Source organism: Stenella coeruleoalba (genome assembly GCF_951394435.1).
Source record: "Stenella coeruleoalba genome assembly, chromosome: 21".
Classification (NCBI taxonomy): Eukaryota; Metazoa; Chordata; class Mammalia; order Artiodactyla; family Delphinidae; genus Stenella; species Stenella coeruleoalba.
Window position 1 is genome coordinate 13313681 of NC_137167.1, and position 13068 is coordinate 13326748.

General features: G+C 44.8%; 1 protein-coding gene across 1 annotated transcript; it reads left to right on the forward strand.

Annotated features, from left to right (window-relative positions):
• The first annotated feature begins 5230 nt into the window (after positions 1–5230).
• On the forward strand, positions 5231–12084 carry MBOAT4 (membrane bound ghrelin O-acyltransferase MBOAT4). The gene is made up of 3 exons (XM_079909430.1): positions 5231–5561; positions 8347–8571; positions 10998–12084. The coding sequence occupies exons 1-3, from the start codon at positions 5440–5442 to the stop codon at positions 11965–11967; spliced, it is 1317 nt and encodes a 438-aa protein (XP_079765556.1). The 5' UTR covers positions 5231–5439; the 3' UTR covers positions 11968–12084.
• Positions 12085–13068: the final 984 nt, after the last annotated feature.

Consider the following 13068-nt stretch of genomic DNA (forward strand, 5'->3'; position numbering starts at 1 on the left):
GCTGATTATTCGATTGCCTACTTCACCTGTCCACTTGGGTGCCTCAAGGTCTTTGAAACCTAAAATGTCCAGAACAGAGCTTTTGATTTACGCCCTTGCCCTCTCTCCAGAGGATCCAAGTTGGTCATTTGATCTCTGTCTAGTAAAGGAGTCCGCCGTTCACCCAGCCGCTCAAGTAAGAGACTCAACAGTCATCCTTGGCAGTCCTCACCTCTCCATACATAATTCACCGGCAAGTTCTGCAGCTCCTACATCTCATTCTTACACTTTGCATCATTTACTCTGCCACCTCTCTAATCTAACCTCCCCCTGTAGCCTGCCCCTCCACCCGTGACCTCTGAAATCACACCCCCATCCAAGCCACTCTCCTGTAGCTAAAATCATCCTTTAAAAACCAAATTCAGTTATTTTACTTCCCATTCCTTTCAAAATCCAGCCCCTGCCCAGTTCTCTCTTCTTTAATTTCATGTTCTCTTCCTCTTTCTCTAATCACACTTTCATTCTCCAGGAAGCCAGGCTGAATCTCAGACCCAAAGAGCTTCCACCTGCCCTCACCACCACCACCCCCGCCCCCGCTTCTGACTCTAGTCTCAGATAGATGTCATATACTGGGTGTATCAGCCAGGGTTCCACCACAGAAGCAGAACCACTAGGAGATAATATATTAAGAGATTTATTGCAGGGAATTGGTCAGCGTGATTGTGGGGCTGGCTAGGCAGGTGAGAAATCTTCCGGGCAGCCTGGAACTCCGACACATGGAGTGAAGCCCTGTCTACAGGTGGACTTTCTTCAGGAAGCTCCAGCTCTGCCCCAAGGCCTTTTAACTGATTGAATCAAGCCCACCCAGATTATCTAGGATAATCTATTCCTTAAAATCAGCTGGTTATGGCATATAATCACATCAACAAAATACTTTCACTACATCACCTAGACTGGCGTTTGATTGAATAACTGAGAACTGTAGCCCAGGTCAGTTGATACAAGAAACTGACCTTCATTCTCAGAGAAGCCTCTCTGACCACTGAGTCAGAAATAGGTCACTCTTATATGTATATATATAACTGAATCACTTTGCTATACACCTGAAACTAGTAAAATATTGTAAATCAACTATAGTCCAATATAAAATAAAAATTTTTTAAAAAATAGGTCACTTTTGCTATACTGTTGGTTATCTCCAAGGGATAAGGATAGCATCCATCACCAGCTGTATTTCTTTTCCCACCTCCCCCAAAGACTAAGTTCCATGAAAGTAAGGCCATATGAGTTTGTCCCTACTCTTTACTCACTGACCACAGTACCTGACACATAGATGATACTCAAAAAAAAATTGTTGACTAAATATATGGATGAATTTAAAACATCCTGTTGTCTCCAAGCATGTAAACACCTATTCATTTTTAAGCAATGTCTGTCTAAATTAATTTGAAAGACTTCCATGGCCCAGTCAGAATGGCCATCATCAAAAAATCTACAAACAGTAAATGCTGGAGAGGGTGTGGAGAAAAGGGAACCCTCTTGCACTGTTGGTGGCAATGTAAATTGATACAGCCACTATACAGAACAGTATGGTGGTTCCTTAAAACACTAAAAATAGAACTACCATATGACCCAGCAATCCCACTACTGGGCATATACCCTGAGAAAAGCATAATTCAAACAGAGTCATGTACCACAATGTTCATTGCAGCTCTACTTACAATAGCCAGGACACGGAAGCAACCTAAGTGTCCATCGACAGATGAATGGATAAAGAAGATGTGGCACATATATACCACGGAATATTTCTCAGCCATAAAAAGAAATGGAGTTATTTGTAGTGAGGTGGATGGACCTAGAGTCTGTCATACAGAGTGAAGTAAGTCAGAAAGAGAAAAATAAATACCATATGCTCACACATATATATGGAATCTAAAAAAAAAAAAGTTTCTGAAGAACCTAGGGGCAGGACAGGAATAAGGACACAGACGTAGAGAATGGACTTGAGGACATGGGGAGGGGGAAGGGTAAGCTGGGACGAAGTGAGAGAGTGGCATGGACTTATATACACTAAGAAACATAAAGTAGATAACAAGTGGGAAGCAGCTGCATGGCACAGGGAGATCAGCTCCGTGCTTTGTGACCCCCTAGGGGGCTGGGATAGGGAGGGTGGGAGGGAGACGCAAGAGGGAGGGGATATGGGGTTATATGTATATGTATAGCTGATTCACTTTGTTATACAGCAGAAACTAACACACCATTTAAAGCAATTATACTCCAATAAAGATGTTAAAAAAAAAAAAAGACTTCCATGGCATGGGTGCTAGTGTTCTCCAGAGAAGCAGAAGCCGTGGGAGACGCACGTTTATTTTAAGGAACTGGCTCACGTAGTTACGTAGAACCCCAGGCTGGAAGAAGTTGATCTTGCAGTCTCAAATCCAAAATCTACAAGTGGGAAATTCAGGCAGGGTTTCTATGAGGCAGAATTGCTTTCTGCGGGGGGGAAACCTCAGTCTTTGCTCTTAAGGCCTTCAGCTGATTGGATGAGGCCCACCCACATTTTGTTTATTTTATTTATTTATTTTTGGCTGTGTTGGGTCTTCATTGCTGCGCGCGGGCTTTCTCTAGTTGCGGGGAGCGGGGGCTACTCTTCGTTGTGGCGCGCGGGTTTCTCATTGCGGTGGCTTCTCTTGTTGCGGAGCACGGGCTCTAGGCGTGGGGGCTTCAGTAGTGGCAGCATGTGGGCTCAGTAGTTGTGGCTCGTGGGCTCTAGAGTGCAGGCTCAGTAGTTGTGGCGCACGGGCTTACTTGCTCCTCGGCACGTGGGATCTTCCCAAACCAGGGCTCGAACCCGTGTCCCCTGCATTGACAGGCGGATTCTTAACCACTGCACCACCAGGGAAGTCACCCCCCCATATTTTGGAAATCACCCCCCACATTTTGGATGGTAATATGTTTTACTAAAAGTCTACTGATTTAAATCTGATTTTAATCTCATCTTAAAAATACCTTTGCTGCAATAGTTAGACTGGTGATGACCAAACAGCTGGGCAGCATAGCCTGAGTTGATACAGAATTAACCCTCATGGCATGCTTGTAAAAAGGACCATTTTATCAATATTAGCTACAGTGTCTAGGGCCTATAAGCCTTTGGGGGAACCTATAAAATGTTTGAGACCTGCAAATAAAATATGCTGATTCCAAAATGCAGAAAGTACAAGTAAGAATTAATAAATATTTAATTCAATGACAAAAAGCATAACTTTTCCCTACCAAGTGCAACTCAATTCTTCTGAACCTAGCAAGTATATTTAATGGGGGTTATGGTTGCATTTTAATATGTTTACTACGATGTGAGCTTATTCATTGCTTAGCGAGCCCTTTTCTCCCATTAATTGCTCTACTGTTTGTCTAGGTCTTTGTGCCATCTGTGGCCTGGAATAAATTATCCATCTGTTTGGAAACATCCTTCCAGAGCCAATGTAAGCATTCCCCCTTCCCCACTTCCCCTGCATTTTAAAAATTCCTTATCTCTGCAGATGATTGCTTCTTTGTTTGTCCAGTACAGTGTGCCAGTGGTATACTGCACCTATAGTTCTTTAACGCAAGTATTTGTTGCCATTTCCTTCTCCCTAGTAGATTCAGAGCTACTTGAGGGCAGGAACCGTATCTTATTCATCCTTCTATTCCAAGTGCTTAGCACAGGTCTGTCATAAAATGGTAGCCCAGGGACTTCCCTGGTGGTGCAGTGGTTAAGAATCTGCCTGCCAATGCAGGGGACACGGTTTTGAGCCCTGGTCTGGGACGATCCCACGTGCCGCAGAGCAACTAAGCCCATGCACCACAACTACCGAGCCTGTGCTCTAGAGCCCGCGAGCCACAACTACTGAAGCCCGCACACCTAGAACACGTGCTCCACAACAAGAGAAACCACTGCAATGAGAAGCCTGCGCACCACAACGAAGAGTAGCCCCCGCTCGCTGCAACTAGAGAAAGCCCGCGAGCAGCAACAACAAAAAAAACCCCAACACAGCCAAAAATAAATAAATAAATAAATTTATTTTAAAAAATAATAAATAAAATGGTAGCCCAATAACGCTCATCATTTTTATTATTCAATTGTGTTACCTTCAACTACATTCAACCAACCAGCTTTATCCTCCATGCTTTTACATATGTTATCTAATCTTCATAACAGTTCTGTTGAAGACAACACAATTCTGCTGAATAACAGTCATTATTATATAGAATTTTAAGATGAAGATGTTCAGTCTCAGAAAAGTGACTGATTTGCTCAGAGTTCCCTAGCTAATTGGAGGCTCTCTTTCATGTTTTCTCTTCTGAGCAGAGCTGTCTCCCACTAACAGGGAGTCCTTGCCCTTAAGATGCTCTTGAATCAGGCTATACTCTCCCGTCCCTTATTTAAGGCTGCTTGCTCTTGCATGTGCCTTCAGAGATGAAAAGTGGCTGGTCTGGGATGGCGTTGTAATGCTCTGGGCTCAGTAGATAGACCTCTACCCGCCAAGAAATGGCCTCTTGTTCTTTTCTTTTTTGCGGTACGCGGGCCCCTCACTGCTGTGGCCTCTCCCGTTGCGGAGCACAGGCTCCGGACGCGCAGGCTCAGCGGCCATACCCGTGTCCCCTGCATTGGCAGGCGGACTCTCAACCACTGCGCCACCAGGGAAGCCCTGGCCTCTTGTTCTTGTCTTGCTTGTAGGCAGTGTCTCTTGGATTTCTTGTCCACACCCTAAAGAAGAGCTTCTCTTTAAATGTTCCTCTCCACACTTTAGCTTCCTTAAAACCTTTCAAATGTTAACAGGTACTTACTGAGTACATCGTACGCATCCAGCACTGTTCTATAGGTAGTGGGGTACAGCAATAAACAAAACAAGGTTCCTCCCTTGCAGAGCTCACATTGCAGCAGGGAGACGGGCAATAAACTAATCGAGAAATAGGTATATAAAGGGTGGTGACTAGGTACTATAAAAAAAAAGAAGAAATAGCATAAGGGAATAGTATAAAGAGCCTAAGGAGGAAAGGGTTGGGAGGGGGAACCGGCCTCCCTTCCTCACCGTTCGTTCCCCCTCCCCAGTCGGGTGAGTTGCCTGTCCACAATTGGAAAATGAGATTTTCCATTTACTTAGTGAGAAGAATATGAAAGTCAGATGACTGGAAAGGCAAATACTGCAGTGTATAAACAAAACCAGAACTTCTGAAAGCAATGCTTTTCATACATATCCTTACTAGGTAATCTAACACCAGATGCGTTTTGGTTTCTATAGTGAGTTCCCTTTATCAGAAAGCCAACTTTTATACTGCTTATCTCCAGTGCTTTTGTTTGCCTTTTGCTCAGCCAGGCCTTCCTAAACCGTATAAAAAGATCAAAGAGAACCTGGTTGAGATTTCCAGGAAAGCATCCGTTAAGGATTCTGGAAAGGACAGTATCTTTTGTTCCAGTTCATGATGGATTGGCTTCAGCTGTTCTTCCTCCATCCTGTATCATTTTATCAAGGGGCTGCTTTTCCTTTTGCGCTTCTCTTTAATTATCTTTGCATTATGGATTCATTTTCCACTCATGCCAGGTAGGTTTGATGGCTAATTTTGCTCTTACGTCTATGAATACTATAGTAGATCAAAAAGCCCAGGTTGGAGTGCAGATGTGAATATTAAATACTAATTACACTGGTTGTTTTTAAGTTATCATCACTGCCACCAATTATTGATTGCTTGATCATGATTATGTCTAATAGAGTGAATCGGAACTGGAAATTGACATCATGTCTGCATTGACTCAGCCAAAGTTTGATAGGGTCACATTAAGTAGGAAAAGGATGAAAATAAATGGGGGACAGAGGGATGTTGGGGTGATATAGGAATTCCCCAAATAGATGCATCTATAAATCAACCATATGCCCCAGATGTTCTTGAACAGTCTTAATTTCATGGAATTCTATCATTTTCAATAAAATTAAATTTTATTAAATATACAACTATGTGATTTTTTTAATGCCTTTGTATGATTTCTCAGAGAAATGAAAAAAGTCAAAATAAATTTTGTTCGATTAGTTTTATCTCTACGTGGGATCCAAAATTATTGTCACTAGAGATTTGATAACTTGATCGAAATGATTTTTTTATACCTGGTAAATTCAATACATTAGAGACAGTCCCTATTTTTAAAAAAAGGTTCTATGGAATATCCTTTTGTAAAGTGAAAATCCATTGCCGAAGTTCTACCTCTTAATAATTCACTTATTTTGGAAACTAGGATTTTTATATATTGGGGATTCATAAGTAAAATCTAGCTGTTTCTAGCAACCAGGATGGCTGAGTTCGATTAAACTATGGCAGGTTATTACATCGTCACAACTGGTTAATGGCACTTTACCTCTGTTTAGGAGACGAGGGAAGCAGTTGTTAAAAAAAAAAGTTTCCTATTGAGAAAGAATCACAAACAATAAAGCAAAACAAGTGCAAAAATAAGGGCTAATTCCCATAGGTTAAGATTGCTGGCTTTGGGAGTTAGCCTGGTGAGTCCTGGTCCCTCACTTCCTGAGTGTCCTTGTGTATGTGGATAAACTCTCTGAGTTCATCTGTAAAATGGAAATAATAATGCCTACCTCATGGGATTGTTTTAAGGGTTAAATGAAGATATTTCATATAAAAGAATTATTGGCCCAATGCCCAGAATAAAATAAGCACTCCAGAAAATCATGCATCCTGCATTGTACATGTGTAGACATAATAATGTTTACAAATCCCCAGGGCAGTTGCTTTGGGAAAGGGCACTGTTTCATGTTTCATCTCTGCTGTGTAAGGAATAAGTGTTCTCCCCTATTTTCCGATGGCAGGGAGGCGAAGGCTTGGGCGGGTAGAGGAGGAGTCATCCCAAGCATGGTCTGAAGCTCAGGAATGGCCAGGGCCTGTGGAATAGAGCCTCGCACACTGAAGCACCTGCCGTCTCCCTCAAGAAAGAAAGAAATTCTTGCAAAGGCGTGTGCGTCACAGGCCAAGGAGCCATGATCTATACCCTGTGACATAGAGATTCATTCACTTTTCCTGTCCCTGACCACTCAGTCCCTGTTTCAGATTTTTTTTCTGGCCTGTTTGTTCAGATTTCTTAACTAGGCACCAGTTAAAAGGAAAAAACAAACAAATCTCCATATACTGTGGAAAGAAGAGCTGAGTCCTCATAATATGGAAACTCTGGTGCCTCTGCAGATCCAGAGGGCATCCGCTGGCTTCCAAAGGAGGCATGCTCCACAAACCACTTCACTGATGTATTTACAACATCATTTACAACATGTATTTACAACATTGCAAAAAGCACCAAGTCATGAGAACTTAAAGTACAGTAGAGAGGATTAAGGGTAGATATAAAGACAAATCTCGTGGTATCACTTACAGGTAGAATCTAAAAAATGATACAAATGAACTTATTTACAAAACAGAGATAGACAATAGACTCACAGACATAGAAAACAAACTATGGTTACCAAAGGGATAGCTGGGGAGGGGGTAGAGATAAATTTGGAGTTCGGGATTAACATATACACACTACTATATATAAAACAGACAACAAGAACCTACTGTATAGCACAGGGAACTACACTCAATATCTTATCATAAACTATGCTAGAAAATAATCTGAAAAGGAGTATACATATGTATAACTGAATCGCTTTGCTGTACACCTGAAACATTGTAAATCAACTATACTTCAATAAATTAAAAAAACAAAATATTATACTAATGATAGGAGCTTTACTCAAATAAGCAAATACTGTATGGTTTTATTCGTATGAATTTGGAGAATAGGCTAAACTATGTATGCAGACGACAAAAATTATTAAATGATACACTTAAAGACTTTGTAATCGAGTTCTCAAACACTTATCAAAGGGAGGCATTGAGGGCCAGGGTGTGCAGCTCTGTGGAAAGGGAAGAGACTCATCTGTATGAGATGATGTCTAGAGTCCTCCTAGATCCTGGATCCTAGATTCCCATCACTTTGGTCGGGCAGCAAGCGCAGGGCTGGGTGTGACCCCACTGGGAAACATTCCAGACCGGTCCCCACAGGATTGTTGGGGGCAGGTGTCTCCCCACTGGTCTGGCAGACATCAAAGAGGGGTGCCCAGGGTCCCAGAGGCAGAAGTCAAGATTTGTCTCCTGCAGAAGTGGTTTACAAATGGACTCTGCCTCTACCCTCCATGTTTCTCTCCTTCAGAACAGGAGGAATACTGCAGAGTGACAACAGTGTGACTTCTGTAGGGGTGAGGGGGCGCCCACCTCCACTGGGTTCCACAGATGGGCTGCCATGGGAAGTGACTCATCTGTCGCACTGCTCCAAGGCGTTCTGTGTTCCAGGTACCTGTTCCTCCTGGTGGTAGGAGGAGCCCTGGCAGTAGCCGCCATGGGTTCCTTCGCTGTGCTGGTCTTCATCCCCGCTCTGTGCACCGTGGTCCTGATCTACTCGCTGGGCCCCCAGGACGTCCACAGGCTGACTTTCCTCTTTCAGATGAGCTGGCAGACGCTGTGCCACCTGGGTCTGCACTATACGGAGTATTATCTGCAAGAAGCTCCTTCCACGAGGTAAAGCAGCCCGTTCCTGTGTTCCTACGGAGCCCACCAGGGTTTGCTTGCACCGGGGTGCTGGTGGGGAGGACCTGGGCGTGGACTTTGAATCCAAATTCTTCCGCATCCCATCAGTGTGATCTTGAGTGAGTCAGTCAACCTCTCTCAGCCTCAATGTCTTTTCCTGAAATAAAGGGTGTGTGTAAGTGTGTGTTGGGGGGATAGCAATACCTATCTTGCAAGCCTCTTAGGTTAGAGTTAATGAATGAATGTAAGCTCATTGTATGACTAATCTCCTAGTAACTACCATGTGCCGCCTGCATGGCACAGTGCCTGACACTAGCTGTAATTCACATTGTGCCCGAGGAAGGGGGTGAACCAGGAGTCCCAGGGCCCACAGATGAGGCCGGCCTGCAGGTGACTAAGCAGAGTACACACACCTCAGTGCAGGTAGTTTAGACACATAGCCGGCAGCTTCCCCGCTGTTTCAGTAGGACAGGAAAGGTATAAATCTACCATAAACCTTTGCTGCCTTCCCACACACCTGCTCTGCAAGAGTTTTACTTTCACTGACACTCAGCTCTTCCATCCCCCAGAAAAAGAGAAGTCACTCAATCCAGGAAGAAAAAAAATACGGCGCTAATTACAGTCTAGGGACGTTGTTTTCCTGAGCCAGTGAGATCACCAGGATTAGAGGGAAACAGGCGTCTCTGCCATCCCGAAGCCTGCTGTTCCTGGCTCTCGCCGTGATCACCATTGGACTGGCTTCATGGTCGCACGGTGAACTGGAGCGGTGACCTGTCGAGGGGGTCACCTCTCTGATTCTAGCTGCCATGGGTTGCCTTACTCTGCCATCCCTCCCACACCCAGAATCCTATTCTTTATTCTGACTGTTTTCACCAAAGGCTCCAGGGCCTGCTTCTCTGAAGAAGAGGCAAGATGGTGGGTGGATAGGGAGTGGGGAGTACTGACCGCGATGTGGTGACTTAGGATTTCAGGAAGAAGTCCGGACCTGATAGGGGCTGGAGGAGCAAGTTGAAGAATCTGGCTGCACAGGAGGGAGGCTGAACCTGAGCTGAAGCGGGAAGATGTGTTAGTTTGCTCTGGCTCTCATACAAAGTACTGCGGACAGGGTGGCTTCAACAGCAAACATTTACTTCCTCTGGAGGCTGGAAGTCCAAGGTCAAAGTGTTGGCAGGTTCAGCTTCTCCTGAGGCCTCTCTCCTTGGCTTGTAGATACTGTCTTCTCCCTCTGCTTTCACATGGTCTTCCCTCTATGTGTGTCTGTGTCCTTATCTCTTCTTATATGGAAACCAGTCATCTTGGGTTAGGGCCCACCCTCATGACCTCGTTTTACCTTAATTACCTCTTAAAGATCCATCCCCAAATATACATATTCTGAGGTGCTGGAAGTTAGGACCCCGACATATGAATTTGGGGTGGGGGAGGACACATTCAGCCCTTAACAGAAGAGGACTGACTGAACAGGGGTTAGTGGCATTTGGTGGCTACGTCGCTTACTGTTTGATAGGTCAAGTAAGGAGGTCAGTTGTCCTTAAGTTCTCAGACACAGAAGCAGCAACGGTTGGGAAACAGAGCCATTTTCTCCCCACAGGACAGTGTTCCTGATTGTAGAGTGTGTCACTGTAATTTTCATTGATTTTCTCCATGGTCAGCAGGATCTTCTCTACTGTGTGATATTGATGCAGGAACAGGTCAGGCGATTGGTTAAGAACACAGCTCAAATTGCTAATGACTCAGGATACACCCTGAACCTCTAGCTTGACTCACCCTTCCTCAGCCCAAATCCCAAAGCCTTCAGAATCTTGCAGTCAGGGACCGGTTCACAGTCCAAACCTCCAACTTCCTATAGTGTCTATAGGAAGAACTAAGACTAAACAGAACTAAGGTCTTGTTTCTTCTGTGACAAATTTCTCCTTGATGCTCGATCCTAATCTTTATAAGGTATTCTTAGAAATACGATAATCAACGTTTCACCATAATGTTCCTCATCATTCATTTATTTGCCTCCCTAATGATTCATTTCTCCATTTACCTTTCCATCCTGCTCGGAGGAGCCTGTGGTTCTGGATTAATCCAAGAGTCTTTGTGGGGGAACTGCAGGCCATGAGCTTGGTCTTAATTGTTCAGAGCCACCCATTTGCCACTGGGTCTTTTTTTTTTTTTTTTTTTTTTTGGCTGGGCTAGGTCTTAGTTGTGGAATGTGGGATCTTTAGTTGCGGCATGCAGACTCTTAGTGGCAGCATGCATGCAGGATCTAGTTTCCTGACTAGGGATCAAACCCGGGCCCCCTGCATTGGGAGCATGGAGTCTTAGCCACTGGACCGCTAGGGAAGTCCCTGCCATTGGGTCTTGGGTGAGGCACTGCAAGGGGATAAAGTAAACGTGGAGTGTTTTTACATTAAAAAAAAAATCTCTTTCAGGTTCTGCGTCACTCTTTCTTCCCTCATGCTCTTGACCCAGAGGGTCACATCCCTGTCTCTGGACATTCGTGAAGGGAAAGTGGCAGCAGCAACAGCAGGAGGAGGCATCAGGAACAGGAGCTCTTTGTCTGAGCGTCTGTGGGGAGCTCTGCCCTATTTCAGCTACTTGCTCTTTTTCCCTGCTCTCCTAGGAGGCCCCCTGTGTTCCTTCCAAAGATTTCAGGCTCGTGTTCAAGGGCCCAGCAGTTTGTATCCCAGGCACTCTTTCTGGGCTCTGACCCGGAGGGGTCTGCAGATTCTGGGACTAGAGTGTCTGAAGGTCGTGGTGAGGCGGGCGGTGAGCACAGGGGCAGGACTGACAGACTGCCGGCAACTGCAGTGCGTCTATGTCACGTGGTCCACTGCCGGGCTCCTCAAACTCACCTACTACTCCCACTGGCTCCTGGATGACTCCCTCCTCTACGCAGCGGGCTTTGGATCTGAGTTTGGTCAGAGCCCCGGTGAGGAGGGATACATCCCTGATGCGGACATTTGGACGCTGGAAACAACCCACAGGATAGCTCTGTTCACCAGAAAGTGGAACCAGAGCACAGCTCGGTGGCTCCGACGCCTCGTTTTCCAGCAGGGCAGGACCTGGCCCTTGTTGCAGACGTTCGTCTTCTCGGCTTGGTGGCACGGACTCCACCCGGGACAGGTGTTTGGTTTCCTCTGCTGGGCTGTGATGGTGGAAGCCGACTACCTGATTCACACCTTTGCCAATGTGTTCATCAGATCCGGGCCGATGCGGGTGCTCTACAGAACTCTCACCTGGGCCCACACCCAGCTCATCCTTGCCTACATAATGCTGGCCGTGGAGGTCCGGAGCCTCTCCTCTCTCTGGCTGCTGTGGAATTCTTACAACAGCGTCTTTCCCACGGTGTATTGTATTTTGCTTTTTGTTTTAGCGAAGAGAAAGCATAAATTTAACTGACATCTTTCCCCAACTTTCATCTTATACACCCGTGAAACAGACTTTAGAAAGTACCAGATGGCGCCTTGAAGATGCAGGTGTTTGCACTTTTCCGTGATAAAAGTTATTTTTTTTTTTTAAGTATTGGATGTATGTACCTGGAGTAGTGTTGACTTACAATGTTGTATTAGTTTCAGGTATACAGCAAAGTGATTCAGTTATACATATATATATTCTTTTTCAGATTCTTTTCCCATATAGGTTATTACAAAATATTGAGTAGACTTCCCAATGCTAGGCAGTAGGTCCTTGTTGTTTATTTTACATGTAATAGTGTGTATATATTACTCCCAAATTCCTATTCACCTTCCTTTTCAATTACTTTGTAGTCTTGGTGTCTGGTTCCAAAAGTCTGTGGAATGAATAAATGCTGATGGTGGGCCATGTAACGTTTCAGGTGGGAATGCAAAACATCATATGAGATGTAGAATATTCGGTATACTTTTCCCTTTCTTCCCATCCACGCAGATAGCAGGTTCTAGGTTCACTGTCTCAGGACAGTATGCCACAGGGAGAGAACACATTGTGGAGAAAGGTTTATCAGTAATAAGATTATTCTACGTGTCTTTGAATCAAATCTATTGTTATAGGAAGAAGAGCCTTGAGGAAAAATAAAGTAGTGTTTTCTCCAAGGTTCGGTCCTGGGGAATCGTAATTGGGTTTGGGTGCAAAAAAAGTAAAATGTTCTGTGACTTGACTCCATCAGCCAGGTTGTGTACAGCACTCGGTGTGACCTTCTGGGCCAGTGGATAGCTCCAGTACTCAAAACTGTAAGCGTGGAGCATCTTTTTTTCTGTCAACTGTTTCCTTGGTGGTAAATTCTGTGAACTTGTTTTCTTCCATTGGGCTCTCCTGAACTGTTCGGTTATTCCTGCCTGGGAGCTCCTCCCCTTTGCTGAGATCCCCTGGGTAGACCACCTGCTGCCCCTGCCTGTGCAGCCCGCCTAAAGGGAGAGGCAGTGCTTTCACTGGCAAAAAAGATGTGCCACTAAGCAGGGTACCTTGATGGCTGGTCTTCTGGACTGGGTATTCTCATTCTTGCTACTGGAGGATACGGGTTTT